This window comes from Pelmatolapia mariae, linkage group LG13 (genome assembly GCF_036321145.2).
Source record: "Pelmatolapia mariae isolate MD_Pm_ZW linkage group LG13, Pm_UMD_F_2, whole genome shotgun sequence".
Taxonomy (NCBI): domain Eukaryota; kingdom Metazoa; phylum Chordata; class Actinopteri; order Cichliformes; family Cichlidae; genus Pelmatolapia; species Pelmatolapia mariae.
The window spans coordinates 35,181,370-35,196,694 of record NC_086238.1 but is presented as its reverse complement, the minus strand read 5'-3'; the positions used below and the strand labels follow the sequence as shown (position 1 = coordinate 35,196,694).

The 15,325-nt window shown below is 42.9% G+C and overlaps 1 protein-coding gene across 1 annotated transcript in view; it reads left to right on the top strand.

The window, feature by feature from the left end:
• Positions 1-15,325, top strand: part of zswim8 (zinc finger, SWIM-type containing 8) — a 47,815-nt gene that overhangs the window by 25,749 nt on the left and 6,741 nt on the right. Inside the window, exons 13-22 of the mRNA XM_063492297.1 lie at positions 12-195; positions 750-848; positions 999-1,123; positions 4,445-4,766; positions 5,757-5,903; positions 8,112-8,334; positions 9,689-9,978; positions 10,078-10,301; positions 13,357-13,854; positions 14,781-14,958. Coding sequence (XP_063348367.1) covers positions 12-195; positions 750-848; positions 999-1,123; positions 4,445-4,766; positions 5,757-5,903; positions 8,112-8,334; positions 9,689-9,978; positions 10,078-10,301; positions 13,357-13,854; positions 14,781-14,958 — 2,290 coding nt within the window. The remainder of the gene's footprint in view (positions 1-11; positions 196-749; positions 849-998; positions 1,124-4,444; positions 4,767-5,756; positions 5,904-8,111; positions 8,335-9,688; positions 9,979-10,077; positions 10,302-13,356; positions 13,855-14,780; positions 14,959-15,325) is intronic.

Here is a 15,325-nt window from a genome sequence, read left to right as displayed (position 1 = left end):
GGACTAATCAGGTGAAGCTGGCCTACCAGGAGTCAGAGGTGGTTGCTCTGTTGAAGAAGATCCCTCTGGGTCTGATAGAGATGTCCGCCATCAGAGAGCGAGCAGAGCAGCTCCGGGATGGAAACTTTTGTGATTACAGACCTGTGCTACCTCTCATGTTGGCCAGCTTCATCTTCGATGTACTGTGTACCCCAGGTATGCACCGGTAATCTTAACTTTAATGGTGGTTTTCATGTGTTTCACTTGAAATAGTTAAAGCAATTCTAGTTTTCTTGTCATATATGTTTAGGATGTAAACACAACCATGCCATTGTCTCATGGCTGCTTGCCCAAAGAAGATCAGATATTTTCTTAAAAGTCTAAATCAAATCCTTATACTAAGGTTTTAGTTTTATTATATGTATTCAGCTTTTTTGCCTTTATTTGACAGTTGCGATGGACACAGAAATGATGGGAAATTGTTAATCGCTTAAACAGGATTTTTAGCTTGATTCAAATACAATAAAATAAAAATAAATAATACAAGACTAAAGAATTCTAAATATTCTGTTAAATTCCCCTTTTCTATGTAATATGAAAGTGAACATCTCTTGGCCCACCAGCTTTATTTGTAGTGTACTGAACGTTGAAGCTTTGTGTTGAATGAATGAAGAAGCTCATATTGTCTTTTTAGGAGCAGACTGTGGGATTTTAAGGGAGATTGACTGAATTTATGTCCCTTTCACTTTTCTCCATACTGTTTTGTGCAGTTGTGTCGCCAACGGGTTCCCGTCCACCAAGCCGCAACCGCAACAATGAGATGCCTGGAGATGAGGAGCTGGGTTTTGAGGCTGCTGTGGCTGCACTTGGTAAATTTATTCACCGATTGATTGGTTTTGTTCCTCTCAGTGTTCATCAGTATCTTCTTCTCCATCCTCACTACTTTTTTTTTCTGCTCACTGTTTCTCGCAAATGTTCAATTGTAACCTTTGTTTTGTGTCCACCCTCTGTGACTGCAGGTATGAAAACCACAGTCAGCGAGGCAGAGCATCCTCTGCTATGTGAAGGAACTAGACGAGTGAAGGGTGACCTGGCCCTGGCTCTCATGATCACCTATAAGGACGACCAGAGCAAGCTTAAGAAGGTAACAGCTACATTATAGTATTTCAGAACATGTACAGAAGATGTCCCGAGTGGTGAGTGGTTTGATCCCCAGCTCCTTCTGTCTGAACGTCCAAGTTTCCTTGGGCAAAATACTAAGTGCTCAAATTGTGGAAAAAAGATCTATATGAGTCCAGTTACTATATTTCCCCCTCTCATTCAAATACATCAACATTCCAACTATCAGAAATCCCACAACCAAAATAACACGTGTGTTTTTTTCATTATTTAATTTACTAAAGTTCCTAGAGTTGCTAAACCATGTGCAGCAAACCTTAGTAAATCACAGATGTCTGTGCCGTGAAAGAGAAACTCCTACAGAGACATGCCTAATAAGCCTAGCCACCAAAATACCTGCTGTGTTCACACTTTGCTGTCACAAACTGACACTGGATGTACCTCAATTCCAAGATTATCTTTTTCTACATTGTCTTTTTTCTACATATCTAACATTACTGGCACACAGTTTAAAAAATAAAAAAGTGAGTGAGTGCTTTTAAGCACGTAATACAGGCCTCTCACACAGGAGCTGCTCTCTGAAACACATTCATGTCTATTTCTTTTTTTTTTTTTTTTTTTAAACCTGTCCCGTTTGGTTCTTTTGCCATCAGAATTATTGTCTAAAGGCGAAGAAAGATGCCCAACGGATTTACTTTACCAAATGGACCATCCCAGCCTTGCCGTAATGGTCCATTTGATTTACCTTTTATTGTTTATTTTATTTTATTTTATTTTTTTTGCTTGCTAGATACGGGACAGGGGAAAAGAAAAGGGAGAAAGAAAGAGGGGGGGAAAAAAAACAGCGGAGAAGAGGGACGGGGATAAAGGGCAAAAAACAAAAACCAACAAAATAAGCAGACAAAAAATACATATATCGATCACCTGGATCACCTGTTGAGAAAGAAAAAAGAAAAGAAGCAGAAGAAAACGAGAGTAATAGAATAAACAACATCACAATGATATATGGGAATATAACACTAAATACTTAATATTAAACATTATTGTGCAGCACGTAAGATCGACAGCGCACAGTGTGCTTTGAGGTAGGAGCCAAAAAGGGTGTAGTTTGTGTGTGTGATCACCTGTGTGTACACCTGTGAGCATGAGCGCGCTTGTATTTAAAAGGTTCCTTCATGTAATGATCTGCTAGAGGGTGTGGGGGGCCACAGTCCCATCCTCCAGGGCATGAAGCAGGTATGGAGGAGATCAAAACTCCAGACATCCAGAGGCCCCCAGAACACAAGAGACCAAGGAAGACCAACAGAGGGGCAGCCGCGCCACTGTCCCAGAAAGAGCTGAGGAGAGTCCCAGATGAGGGATCACTCAGCAGCCGCGGAGCAGAAGCCAGGGGGGGTTGCAGTGACGTGCCCGTGAGCTCCGCCGGCAGCCAGCTGTGCCTGAGTGACCGAGCCCCAGGCCGAGAGGCCGAGGGCACCCCACCCCCGAAGTGGTCCGAGCGAGCCCCAGGTTCCAGGCCCCGATAAGCAGCCACCAAGGAGTGAGCCGGTGTGTACCCGGACGCCCACCCCCGGACACAAAGAACCACCAACGCATCGATGTCTGAGGGCGTCTGCCACCGGCAGGGGAAGTGGTGGGGGGAGATAGGCCTCCAAACCTTGGAGGGCCTGAGATGTCCCCAGAGAGGTGGCGTCTGATACCCAACCTGACATATAGACACAGACATACAGGCACACACAGATACAAACATCCATTCCCACCCTCATGCTCTCATAGGCAATTACTCCACACTCAACCAACGTGGAGACAGACATAAAGAGACGCTGTACACACAATCACACTCCCCAAGCGTACTCTAAGAACCGGGTCTAGGTACATGGAGTGCATGTCTGTTTCTTGCACAGTGAAGGAAAGCTTCACTTTGCTTATCCGAGTCCGGTAAACACTGACACAGGTTAACATGCATATAGGGACCTCCACAGCCTTTTCAATGACTTAGTGGACCTCGGAACGAAAGCAGTGCGGTGGAAATGACACAGTCTTCACAGGTGGGAAAGTTACAAAGCTTTCTTCTTCAATGAATGAGTGATACATTTTTATTTTTTGTAATTAAACATTTGAACATAATACAACACAAACTCTCATGGGGGATAGAAAGCCAGAGAGATAAATGTTTTAAAATGACCAGGAAATGATAAGAAGCAGACGCATCTAGTACATATAGAGCAGCTGCAAAAAAAATGGCGTACAAGCAGAGCGCAGCAGCGAGTGCAAAGTTTGGGTTCTTCACTCTAGTTGGCGGTCAGCGCGGCACATGCTGCATTCTATGTGAAAGGGCCTTTATTGTTTGAGTTAAATACACTGACGGGCCAGAATGTGAAAGTAAATGTTTTGTGTTAGGACACTGTACAGCTCGGCTGTTTCACAGATGTCAGGTCCACCCACCTCTGGATGGATCCTGCCTCGACTTGAACTGTCAGATATACGTGTAGCTATAACTTTAACTCTGGGAAAAGTGGTAGAATTAAAAGTTTAGCAGAGAATACCCGAGGAAGAGAGATGGCAGCTATCTCAAAAAAAAGCATGAAAGAGTCATCCAGGGAGGAGAGCTATAGATGGTCAGTCAGACAGCTGTGTTCTTACATTGAGTCTGACATTTGATTACTTTGCTAACAAGTTTAACAGGATATTTCCATTCTCAGGTGTCTGATACCCTTCGACACTCATCAAAAGAATTTTCATCTCTTCTTTCTTTCTCTGATAATGATATTAGGTAATTAATTAGTACAAAGAATGTTAGATGTACATCTTTTTTGGGTACAATAACATTGGCTCAGGAGCTAGACTAGGTCATCTACTGATCTAAAGGTTGGTGGTTCAATCCCTGGCTCCCCTTAGTCTGCATGCCAAATATCCGGAGCAAGATATTAACCCCAAGTTGCTAATGGTAGCATTTAAATGGCAGACAGTGCTTGTGTGAATGGGTGAATGTGGCATGTTGTGTGGAGCGCTTGTAGTACTCCGGAAAAGTAGAAAAGTGCTAAATAAGAATCAGTCCAGGCCATTACAAGGTTCTACTTGTATAAGGTAGGTAAGGCTTTTCCTTCAAGTAAATTGTGACTATCACCAGTTAATATGTTCACACAACTAGAGAAAAGTATGTAAAGATGTGCTTTAACCAAGCACATTGATTGAACACACCCATCTAAGATTTTTCTGATTTCCACACGTTGGTATTTCATGTTGCTCATGTGGATTTCTGTTGTAGGGTGTATGCAAAGTGTAAGTGTTTTCTTACTCTCTGTGTCAATGTGTTCTCTCTTTCCTGTCCACCCTCCATGCTCAGATATTGGATAAGTTATTGGACAGAGAGAGTCAGACCCACAAGCCCCAAACTCTAAGCTCCTTCTACTCAAGCAAGCCAGCAGCTGGCAGTCAGCGTAGTCCATCCAAACATACATCCTCCAGCCACAGTGGGGTGGGTGGGGCCACAGGAGTGGTCTCCAAACATGCTACGTCATCTTCCTCAGCATCTACTTTGGTGGCTTCATCCTCAAACTCTTCCTCTGCTCTGACAATTGGCGGAGAGGGGGTGGCTCCTCAGGCTGATCTGAACCCAGTGCCAAACAACACAGCAGGGGAGAGTGCCGCTGAGACCAGGGAGCATGGTAAGAACCCCATTACCACGTCTCTTGGTTTCCACCTGTGTGTTCTTGTCATTCTCCGGGCACAAACATCCACTTGGACTTTTTATTACTGAATTTCAAACATATTTCAAATAAATGTCATCATATAGTTTTAGGTTTTTCCACATGTTCACTATAACTATATTAAAAATAAAGTATAAAAGCTGTAAACAAGTGTGTGCGTGCGTGCATTACACACACACACACACATAGCCACAGACCAGTACATACTTACTTGTCTGTGTACGGTGTATTCTGACACCTGTCTATCAGAACCAGCAAACTCTTTCAGCAGTTAGGTCGCTGGTTGCTAGTCCACCACTGTTCCTTCCTTGGACCACTTCTGATGGGTTCTGACCACTGCAGACCAGGAACACCCCACAAGTGCTGCAGTTTGGAGATGAACCCAGTCATCTTAGCATCATAATTTGGTCCTTGGCAAACTTAGAATAGAATGGAATAGAATAGCCCTTTGTCATTGTACATATACAACAAATTTGTGGGTGCTCCACCCGACTACTACCCAAGAAATATGGATAACAAAGCAATAATATAAATATCATAAACCATGGTATACATAACAAAGTCTAAATATGAATAACGGAACAGAAAGACTGAAATCTAAATAACAAAATGAATAAAAAGCACACTGTATAATAAAATGCACACAGTAAAAATGAGGCTGTGTAGTTACAAGGTGGCTTGAGTGTAGTACAAAAGACTTCAGTGGAGTTCAGTAGTGGCATTTGGACGTTGTACACAGTCAGGTTTGAGTTTCCTGAAGGATGAGTGTTACTCAGGACCATGTGTCAGAGTGAGTGAGAGTGTGCGTGGGGAATCTGTGGCTGTTTGCTGTCCTAAACTTGCTAAAAACCTTTTTCTGCTTCTACCACATCAAAATGTTCAACTGTTCCCCGGCCGTGCGTGTGTGTGTGTGTAAAGAGATCTCATGATCTGTCCTCGCTTTTTCAGATGGGCCTTCATCTTCAAGTGACCAGCAGAATGACATTGCTTCATTTAAGGAGGCCACAGTGCCCAGTCGGTTGGCACTGGGGGCACGCTGTGGATATAGCCAACGCTGCTGGGGCTCACCTGTACGGCAGAAGAAAAAACACACTGGTACAGTGTTACTATTATTAAGACTGATATTATTATCTATACTTTTTTACGCCGAATACTGCTTCCATTTGTTCAGAAAAAATGTTGCTTTATGAGATGGGTACTTTTGATTTTTGGCCTATTTAATATGAATAAGTGGTACTTTTTTCAAGCCTTAAACCTTACTGAAATGCTCCACACTCACACACACACACACACACACATATATATATATATATATATATATATATATATATATATATATATATATATACACACAAATTAAAAAGGCATGAACATTTTTTTTGTATCAAAAAAATATCGAACCGTGACACCAAAGTATCGAACCGTTGCACCCCTAATACACACATATATATATATATATATATATCAATCACTATGCAGTCTCGGCTGACTGTTCTGTCTACCAGTAGCTGGTGTTTTGTGCCTCTGGTATTCTTGCCAATCCCTTTCTGTGCCCCGCTCATGTATTGACCCATGTGCCTGTTCATCTTAGCCGATATGATGCCTGACAGGAGCTTCCATGTAGTACTGAGGCAGGTTATTGGTCGGTAGTTGGATGGGACCGGTCCCTTCTTGGGGTCCTTGGGGATCAGGACCGTCCGACCTTCGGTTAGCCATTCCGGGTGTCTCTCGTTAACTAGCAGCTGGTTCATTTGTGCTGCCAGACGCTCGTGGAGTGCAGTCAGCTTCTTCAGCCAGTAGGCGTGAACCATGTCGGGCCCTGGTGCTGTCCAACTCTTCATACTGGAGACCCTTTCTTGGATGTCTGCCACTGTGATGGTTACTGGACCCTGTTCAGGGAGGTCGCTATGGTCTGCCCTCAGATCCACTAGCCACTGAGCATTGCCGTTATGGGTTGCGTCCTTCTCCCATATGCTCTTCCAGTATTGCTCCGTCTCCAGCCTTGGTGGTGCTGTTCTCTTATTGTTCCCTTGCCACTGAGAGTACACCTTTGCTGGTTCTGTGGAGAACAGCTGGTTTATTCTCCTGCCTTCTATCTCTCTGGTGTACCTTTTCAAGCAGCTGGCCAAGGCTGTGAGTCTTTGCTTGGCAGTTTCCAAGGCCTCAGGTATGGACAGCTTGCTGTATTTCTTATGCACCTTCTTTGTCGCGCCTTTCTGCAACTCCGTTAGTTGGCTAACCTCCCTTCGTGCTACTTTGATCTTGCCCTCTAGCCTCCTTCTCCATGGAGGGTACTGCCCCTTGTGGCTGTTCAACTTGCAGCCAAGCATCTCACTGATCACTGCTGCCGTAGTGTAGATCAGCTTGTTAGTGTCAGTAATCGTGGTTGTAGGTATTGTTCGTAGTGCTGCATTGACATCATCTAGCAGACCTTCTGAGGGTACTTCACGTAATCTTGGTAACCGGCTACGGGGGATCCAGGTTTCAAGCTTGGATCCTATCTTTCAGGTCACTTGGGGCTATGTACCCAATCTCGGGTGGGGGTGATGATATCTCCCCCCTGACCTGGCGTCCTGACTCCTCCTTGCCGTAGCATTTATGTTGTACCTCGTCAATCTCTAGCTGTGAGAGCAGTCCCTTCTTTCGAATGTTGGAACACTGAGCTACTAGTTGTTTCGCCGTCATTGTGGATGTTGGGTATCGAAGAATCCATAGGTCCCTCATCCTATTCATGTAACCCCTTCCGCCAGGGTTACTTGCGTAGTAGCATTCCAACAACGCCCTGTTTTCGTCTCTTGCCCACCGATGCCTTCTTGTTCCAGTAGCCCACTTGTCGTCAGGGTGCCCTGGTTCCTCAACACCCGACGCGGACCTTGTTGATCCCGGCGATGTCCGAGCCGGCATGCCTTCATATTTATCTGTCTCGCTCATGTCTGCGGTAGGCTCGCTTAGCATAGGGGGTCTAGCCTTAGCCTTGTGTGTATACCCTCCACTCGAGAGGATGTGGAGGGTGAAGGTAACGGTGGTCCCCGTGGTAATCGGAGCACTAGGTGCGGTGACTCCCAAGATAGGCGAGTGGCTCCAGCAGATCCCGGGAACAACATCGGAGATCTCTGTCCAGAAGAGCACAGTCCTGGGAACAGCTAAGATACTGTGCAGGACCCTCAGGCTCCCAGGCCTCTGGTAGAGGACCCGAGCTTGAAGGATAAACCGCCCGTAGGGGCGAGATGGGTGTTTTTTTTGGTTTATATATACACACCATAAAGACATCAAACAGGACTGGATGTGGATTTTTTTCCATAGGTATGGCGAGTATTGATAGCAGTGCTCCAGAGACCACCTCAGACAGTTCTCCTACTCTCAGCCGGCGGCCAATGCGGAGCGGCTGGGCAGCAGCATCTTGGGGGCGGGGTCAGGACAGTGACAGCATCAGTAGTTCATCATCTGATTCTTTAGGCTCCTCCTCCTCCAGTGGCTCTCGCAGAGCAGGAGGTGGGGCCAGAGCCAAGAGCACGGACACAAGCAGGTAAACTTACACATCTTTATATTGGGTGCATACTGAATATGAGATGTATGGAAAAGATAACTAAAACTTTGCATTTCTTTAGTTGAATCTCTGAAAAGCACCAATAAAATGATTCCCAACAAGCTATCAGACGAAAACTCTGCATATGTAGTCATACTGGGCAGTGGGGGTGGTTTTTTTGTTTTGTTTGTTTGTTTGTGTTTTTTTTAATTGAGGAAAGTTGGTGCACAAAAGAAGATGTGGGAGGCCTAAAAATATCTACAGAAGGATAATCCTTAAGAAATAAGAAAAAGAAAGGTCCAGAAAGGACCTGACACAAGACCCGAGGGATGCATTTAGCCCTCCAGTTGGTCTATGTACTGGTCACTGAAACCTCATTAGAGCTGGTCTTAGAAACTGTTTCTTGACAGCCACCATAAGTCACTAAGGAAGGGAAACTGGTAGAAATGGCTGAGGTATGCCAAATTACACAAAAAGTGGACTGAAACTCTATGACAACAGGTTAGATGGAGTGATTAATCCAAATTTGACATTTTTGGATCAGATTATTATTAAATTCAATCCAGTTTTATTTATATAGTGCTGAATCACAGCAAAGGTTGCACTTTATATTTTAAGGTAAACAGATAATACAGAGAAATGGATGTTCAGCTACCTGCCAGTTAGAAGTAAGGGGAGGAAGACTGGACAACACGTGGAAGAGAGTCAGAGATTAATAATAACTGATGATTAAACACATAATGAGTGAATAAGAAATGCCCAGTGCATCATGGGAAGCCCCCAGCAGCCTAGGCCTATTGCAGCATAACTGAAGGACTAAGGCTCACCTGATCCAGTCCTAACTATATGCTTTAGCAAAAAGGAATGTTTTAAGTCTAATCTAAAAAGTAAACGCTCTTTTGAGGGTATGCAATAGTATGAGGTCTTTAAGATAATATGGGTCTCATATTATTCAAGACCTTGTATACGAGGAGAAGGATTTTAAATTTGATTCTGGATTGAACAGGGAGCCAATAAAGAGAAGCCATAATGGCAGAATTATGCTGTCTCTTTCTAATCCCTGTCAGTACTCTCACTACAGAATTTTGGATCAACTGTAAGCTTTTCAGGGAGGGATAAACTAGTTCTTGAGTGTTATTGCGCAAATGCAAAAAGGCAGTCTTACATATTTGTTTAATATACACATTGATGGACCTAACGGGATCAAAAAACTCATACTGCCCTATAGATTTAATACTACTACAAAATAAAATATATTAAACAAGTAAAGAGCTTTGGTTACATAGTGGAAATCCACAGTTTGTGTATATATTTTAATTAATATTAATTAATTTGTCATAAATTCTTTGTTTAGGTACAAAGGACGACGTCCTGAGTGTCATGCCCCCCATGTGCCCAATCAGCCCTCAGAAGCAGCAGCTCACTTTTACTTTGAACTGGCTAAGACTGTGCTGATCAAAGCTGGAGGAAACTCCTCCACCTCCATTTTCACTCAGCCCTCAGCCAGCGGGGGGCACCAAGGTCCACATAGAAACCTGCACCTATGTGCCTTTGAGATTGGCCTGTATGCTCTTGGCCTCCACAATTTTGTATCACCTAACTGGTTGTCCAGGACCTATTCCTCCCACGTGTCCTGGATCACGGGTGAGCAGAAGTGTGGCTGAAGGAAAAAGATAATGGCCCACGTTTAATGGCCCACGTTAGTCACTTACTTTTCCTCCTGTGTCCTTTTTTTGTTTTCAGGCCAAGCCATGGAAATCGGCAGTGCTGCCCTCAACATTTTGGTGGAATGTTGGGATGGTCACCTGACCCCTCCAGAGGTGGCATCCCTTGCGGACCGAGCATCGCGAGCAAGGGACCCCAACATGGTTCGGGCAGCAGCAGAGCTGGCCTTGAGCTGCTTGCCTCATGCTCATGCCCTCAATCCTAATGAAATCCAAAGAGCTCTGGTGCAGTGTAAAGAGCAGGTACTATGGGACGGGGTTTGCACAGTAACTTTCTACTAAAGGTTAAAGGCATGTCTAGTAAACAGACTGGCAAGATTATAAGTTAGACTGTTACTAATTCTAACTGTTATAACTTGTTTATTTTATTTAAAAGGGACAGATTATACTGATTAACATGACCACAGATCCATAACTATTTTGGACAATTATAGAATTGTTTTTTAACTTTAATTTGATTTTCATTAATTGCATTGCATTAAGTGATTAGAAATTGCAACCATTTCTAGACAGCCATCTTTAGACCATTTAATGGTTTTTCTTTATTTTTATTATTTTTTTACATTTTTTGCATGTAATTCCTCCTTTGACTCCTTAGTCCATTTCTTCATGGTTTTAATCTCAGGCTTAGACGTTCTTTCTGTAAGTAGCTATAAGGTGAAGCAGACAGTGATCAGAGAGTCCATGAGCTGCACAGGGAACAGCACAGAGGGCATCCTTTAAAGCAGTGTAACAGTGGTCCTAGTAGTTTAGCATCCCTGGTGGAACACTTAATCTGTTGTCTGCATTTTGGAAGTTCATGGGTGAGGTTTGCACTGTAAAAATCCCTAGAAATAATGATCAGGCAAGATGTTTTTTTCTCCTTGTTGGCTATCTGGCCAACAAGCTGATTTTGAGCCTCTGACACACAGGCTTGTGGTGGGATGTAAACACCGACCACAATGAATGAAGAGAATTCCCTCTGTAAATAAAAAGGTTTGTAGTTCATAAAGAAAGACTCCAGGTGAGGGCTTCGTCACTTTCCTAGGAGTGTGACCGTACACTAGCCTTTATTGATTTAGAAGCAGATTCCACCTCCTTGTTTTTCCTGAGAGCTCCACGCTTCAGTCCACTGGAAAAAAAAAAAAAAGCTGAAGTCTGGCATCCGAAGAGCAGAGGCAGAGGAGTTTTTAGCAGTTCACTCATTTTATTTGCCAGTGATCGGATGTTCACCAGGTGTATAGATGGGAGTGAGGCGTGCTGACATAATTTGATGAGTCATGGTCAATGAAAACCAGGGGAAAAATATACAGACATGACTGTCCAATGTTTAAGAGTTCATCTCTGCAAAAGTGACAGAAGGATAGCAGCAAAACACAGAGTAAACTCACAGAAATCAGCAAAGCTGTTTTTTTTTTTTTTCCCTGGGGTGGCTGTAGCTGAGGAGGTGGAGCACGTCGTTGATGGTTCAATCCCTCAGTCTGCATTGCCAAATATCGTTGTGCATTGCCAAGTTGCTCTCTGAAGCATTCATTGGAGTATGAATGTGTATGAATGTTGGTTAGAAAACACAGTGTAGAAATAAGAAGCATATATCCCTGTACACTTCAGAATTCATCCTGATCCTTCTATCAGTACTCATATCATCATTAAACACAAGTAAGCCAGTTCAACAGGCAGGCATACATGCCCATGCCATATCATTCCCTCAGCAGTGAAAGAGTATGTTTTACCCTGTGGGGTCATTAACTATTCCTTTCCTTTGCCATACTTCTTGTTTGTTTTATCATGGTGGAGTGATGTGGTAGATGCTAAATGGACTGATTCTTATGCAGCACTTTTCTATTCTCCCAGAGCACTCAAAGCACTTTATCAGCTATATGATATGAACTGGATCATGTCTATTGAACAAAAGGATGTCATATTGTTTGATAGAAATGAAAGTTATCAAATATCAAAGTGAACAAATGATGTGGCAGGATTGTTTAACTCAAAATGATACTCTATAGTTTGTATGGACCCCAGATGTTTGTATTCATGCTGGACAACAAAGGGGCATGCTCTTAACGAGACAACAGGTCCTGGGGGATCTCCTCCCAGATTTGGACCAGCACATCACTTCAATAGAATTTAAAAACTGGCATATAGTTTGAAGTCTGAACTTTCAACATAAGTTGAACTGGAGACTCATCGCAGCTGCAGCTTGTCGCTATGTCATCTTAAATTGGTCATGTGATTTGGAGGCACTGGCACCTTTGTTCCGTTTCCAGAGTGTAACAATCAACCACCTGTGTTGAAATCTAAAAGTGCCCGTGGTGTTGATTCAAAATGTGCTCTGGCACAATCATAGGCATCGGTTGCTACTGACAACAAGAAATAAAGCTGTTTTGCGCTATGGGCGAAACCATTTTATATTCAATATTAATTGTAGCTAGGCTCAAAATGTTAATGCTAGCTTGTTTTCTTAAACAACATTGTCATATACAAAACTAGGTGGCACTAGGGGGGTGGCAAGAGATTATTTTAGGGTGGCACATGCAACCCCTGGATCCACCGCTTAAAGAATGGGACAGCGTTCCTCTCAGAAAATCCAGCATCTGCTCTCATCAGTTCCCAGATATTGACAGACTTGTTTAAAAAAAAAAAAAAGAGGGGATCCAATCGAGTTTTATTTATACAGCAGTAAAGCATGACAGCAGTCATCGATATGGTACTATGATTTAACAATGTAATGTAGGACAATGATACTATGAGGAAAAAAATGGCCCTGTTTCAACTTTTTCATATTTTTTGTAACATGGTACATTTTCTCATTATAAACAATATTTTCTGCTTTTTAATGTGAGTAAAATATTGTTTTTTTATGATTTCAAAAATCATTGCCTTCTGTTGTTGTTTACATTTTGCAATGTCCCACATTTTTAACTGGGTTTGTAGAGGTGCAATTCAAGTCAGTTTCAATGTTGCTTCCTTAGCAGTCAGTGATATTACGTCTTTTGGATTTATGTTGTGGCTTCTCTAATTATCAAAGTAACTATCAAATATAACCTGAAATTTAACAAAAAATGTTACTTCATGCATTATGTGTCTTGTGATGTACTGTCAAATCCTGCACATAAAATATCTGGTGTGGCTTGTTTTGTGGGAATATCTGAGTTATGAGGAACATTACTGTGAAAGTGGCTTATGGCAGACTGCCGTAACCTTAAACCAAAGCAGCAATATTACATAGCCCATGTTTCCAAGAGTAAATTTAAATTTCATTCATTAAACTTTTTGCTTCCTCATCTCACTTCCTCTCTGTCCTGTTTTCCTCTAGGATAATGTCATGCTGGAGAAGGCCTGCATGGCAGTAGAGGAAGCAGCTAAGGGTGGAGGTGTCTACCCCGAGGTTCTGTTTGAGGTGGCTCACCAGTGGTACTGGTTGTATGAGCAGTCAGTAGGTGGAGGATCAAGCCAGCAACGGGAAACATCCGGCCGATGTGGGGCAAACGGCGGTTCGGGCAGGAGGCCCCCAGAGTCTAGCTGTGGTGTTCTTGACAGTGGAGCCAACATGGAGTCTCCAGGGGTAGCAACAGTCACAGCTTCCGTCACTGCAGCCGCTGTTGTACCAGTTATCTCTGTAGGGTCCACCATTTACCAATCCCACGCTATGCCTGGCCAGGCTATGGCTCACCCCCACACCCCGGGCCTCCACCCATACACCACTATCCAGGCCCATCTCCCCACCGTCTGCACGCCCCAATACCTAGGGCACCCTCTGCAGCATGTCCCCCGGCCCACCGTCTTCCCTGTGTCTGGGGCTGCATATCCACAGGTCAGAGCACAAGTACATTTTGGATCATTTTTGATAGTTTTGACTCAGCTATGTTTTTCATTGTCTTTAACGTCTTTTATATTCTTCTCTAAAAATATTTTATTGCAAGCGGTTAAATTCAAAGGGAACACCCCATAAAGTAAAAAAACGCAAAATAATGGCAAGCTGAAAGACATTGCTACACTTGAACTGAAAAACAAAAACCAGGATGAGAACATATTGACACACTGAAGAAATATAGCAGACAGACAGACAGACATACACATACATACATTTTTCAGCAGTGTTTCCTGGGACTGTTCCAGAAATATCAAATATGGTTTGTTTTGGTAAGTTTTCGACTCCTATATATTTAATGTAAAGCAAATTAAATTACATGACAATGACAAACAAACGCGCGCACACACATACACACACACACACACAAAGAAAAAAGAAGCACAGCACGAATGATCTCATAGCCAGTAACTTTTTGGATTACGTGTTATTAGTTTTTTCTTTTATTGCTTACTTTGTTAAGTTGTTTGGCTCCTTGGTAGCAAAGTTTAAAGAAATGAGGGCTACTTCAATACTTTTGCACATTACTTTACATGCGAGATCTTCAAACTTGCCTAACAGTTTCATAATTATAGATACTGACGGCTTTTATAGCAACTGGAAAAGCTTGTACAGCTCCTCAGGATCCTAATGTCAGACAAAGAGACGATTCTTATATCCAGTGCTGTTTATGAATAAGTGTGTGTGTGTATCACAAATGTTTTCACAACTATTAGTAGTAGTATTGGTTTTTTTTTTCATATGTGCATCTGGTTAATTCCTAGTTTTTATTGTCTTGTACAGCACAGTGACTATATTTTGTGAAAATTTCTCTAGACTATTCATAATAATATGCAAATAAACTATGCATGTTTGCTTAACTGCTTCAGGGAATGCACCCAGCATTCATTGGTGCCCAGTATCCATTCTCAGTGGCCACTGGCCCCCAGCCATCAATGGCAGCCACGGCTGTCACCTTCCCTGGTGTTCCTGTACCGTCCATGACTCAAATTGCTGTCCACCCCTACCACACCGAGGCTGGTCTGCCACTCAGCACCACTGTAGCAGGTCGGGACTACTTTGTGTTTAAGATCGGCAGTTGCTAATTCTTCTGAATCAAAACTTTTTTTTGCTGGTAATTGTTACATTGTTACATGGACGAGTTTGCATACAGTTGTGCTCAGAAGTTTACATACACTCATCAGAAGCATGAATGTCAAGGTTAATTTGGGACTTTTAATCATTTCTTTGAACTGCTCTTTTTTAGCTTGTCCGTGTGGACAGTTCCAAATTCAGTCAGAGGGCCTCTTTCTTGGTTCCCCCCCGTCTTGCTGCATGGCAATGTCTTCTTCTAGACCTTGGTGAAGCAACTGAATAACGTGTTTGAACTGATTGTCTTAGAATCTGCAGTTGTTTAGAAATAGCTCCAAAAGAC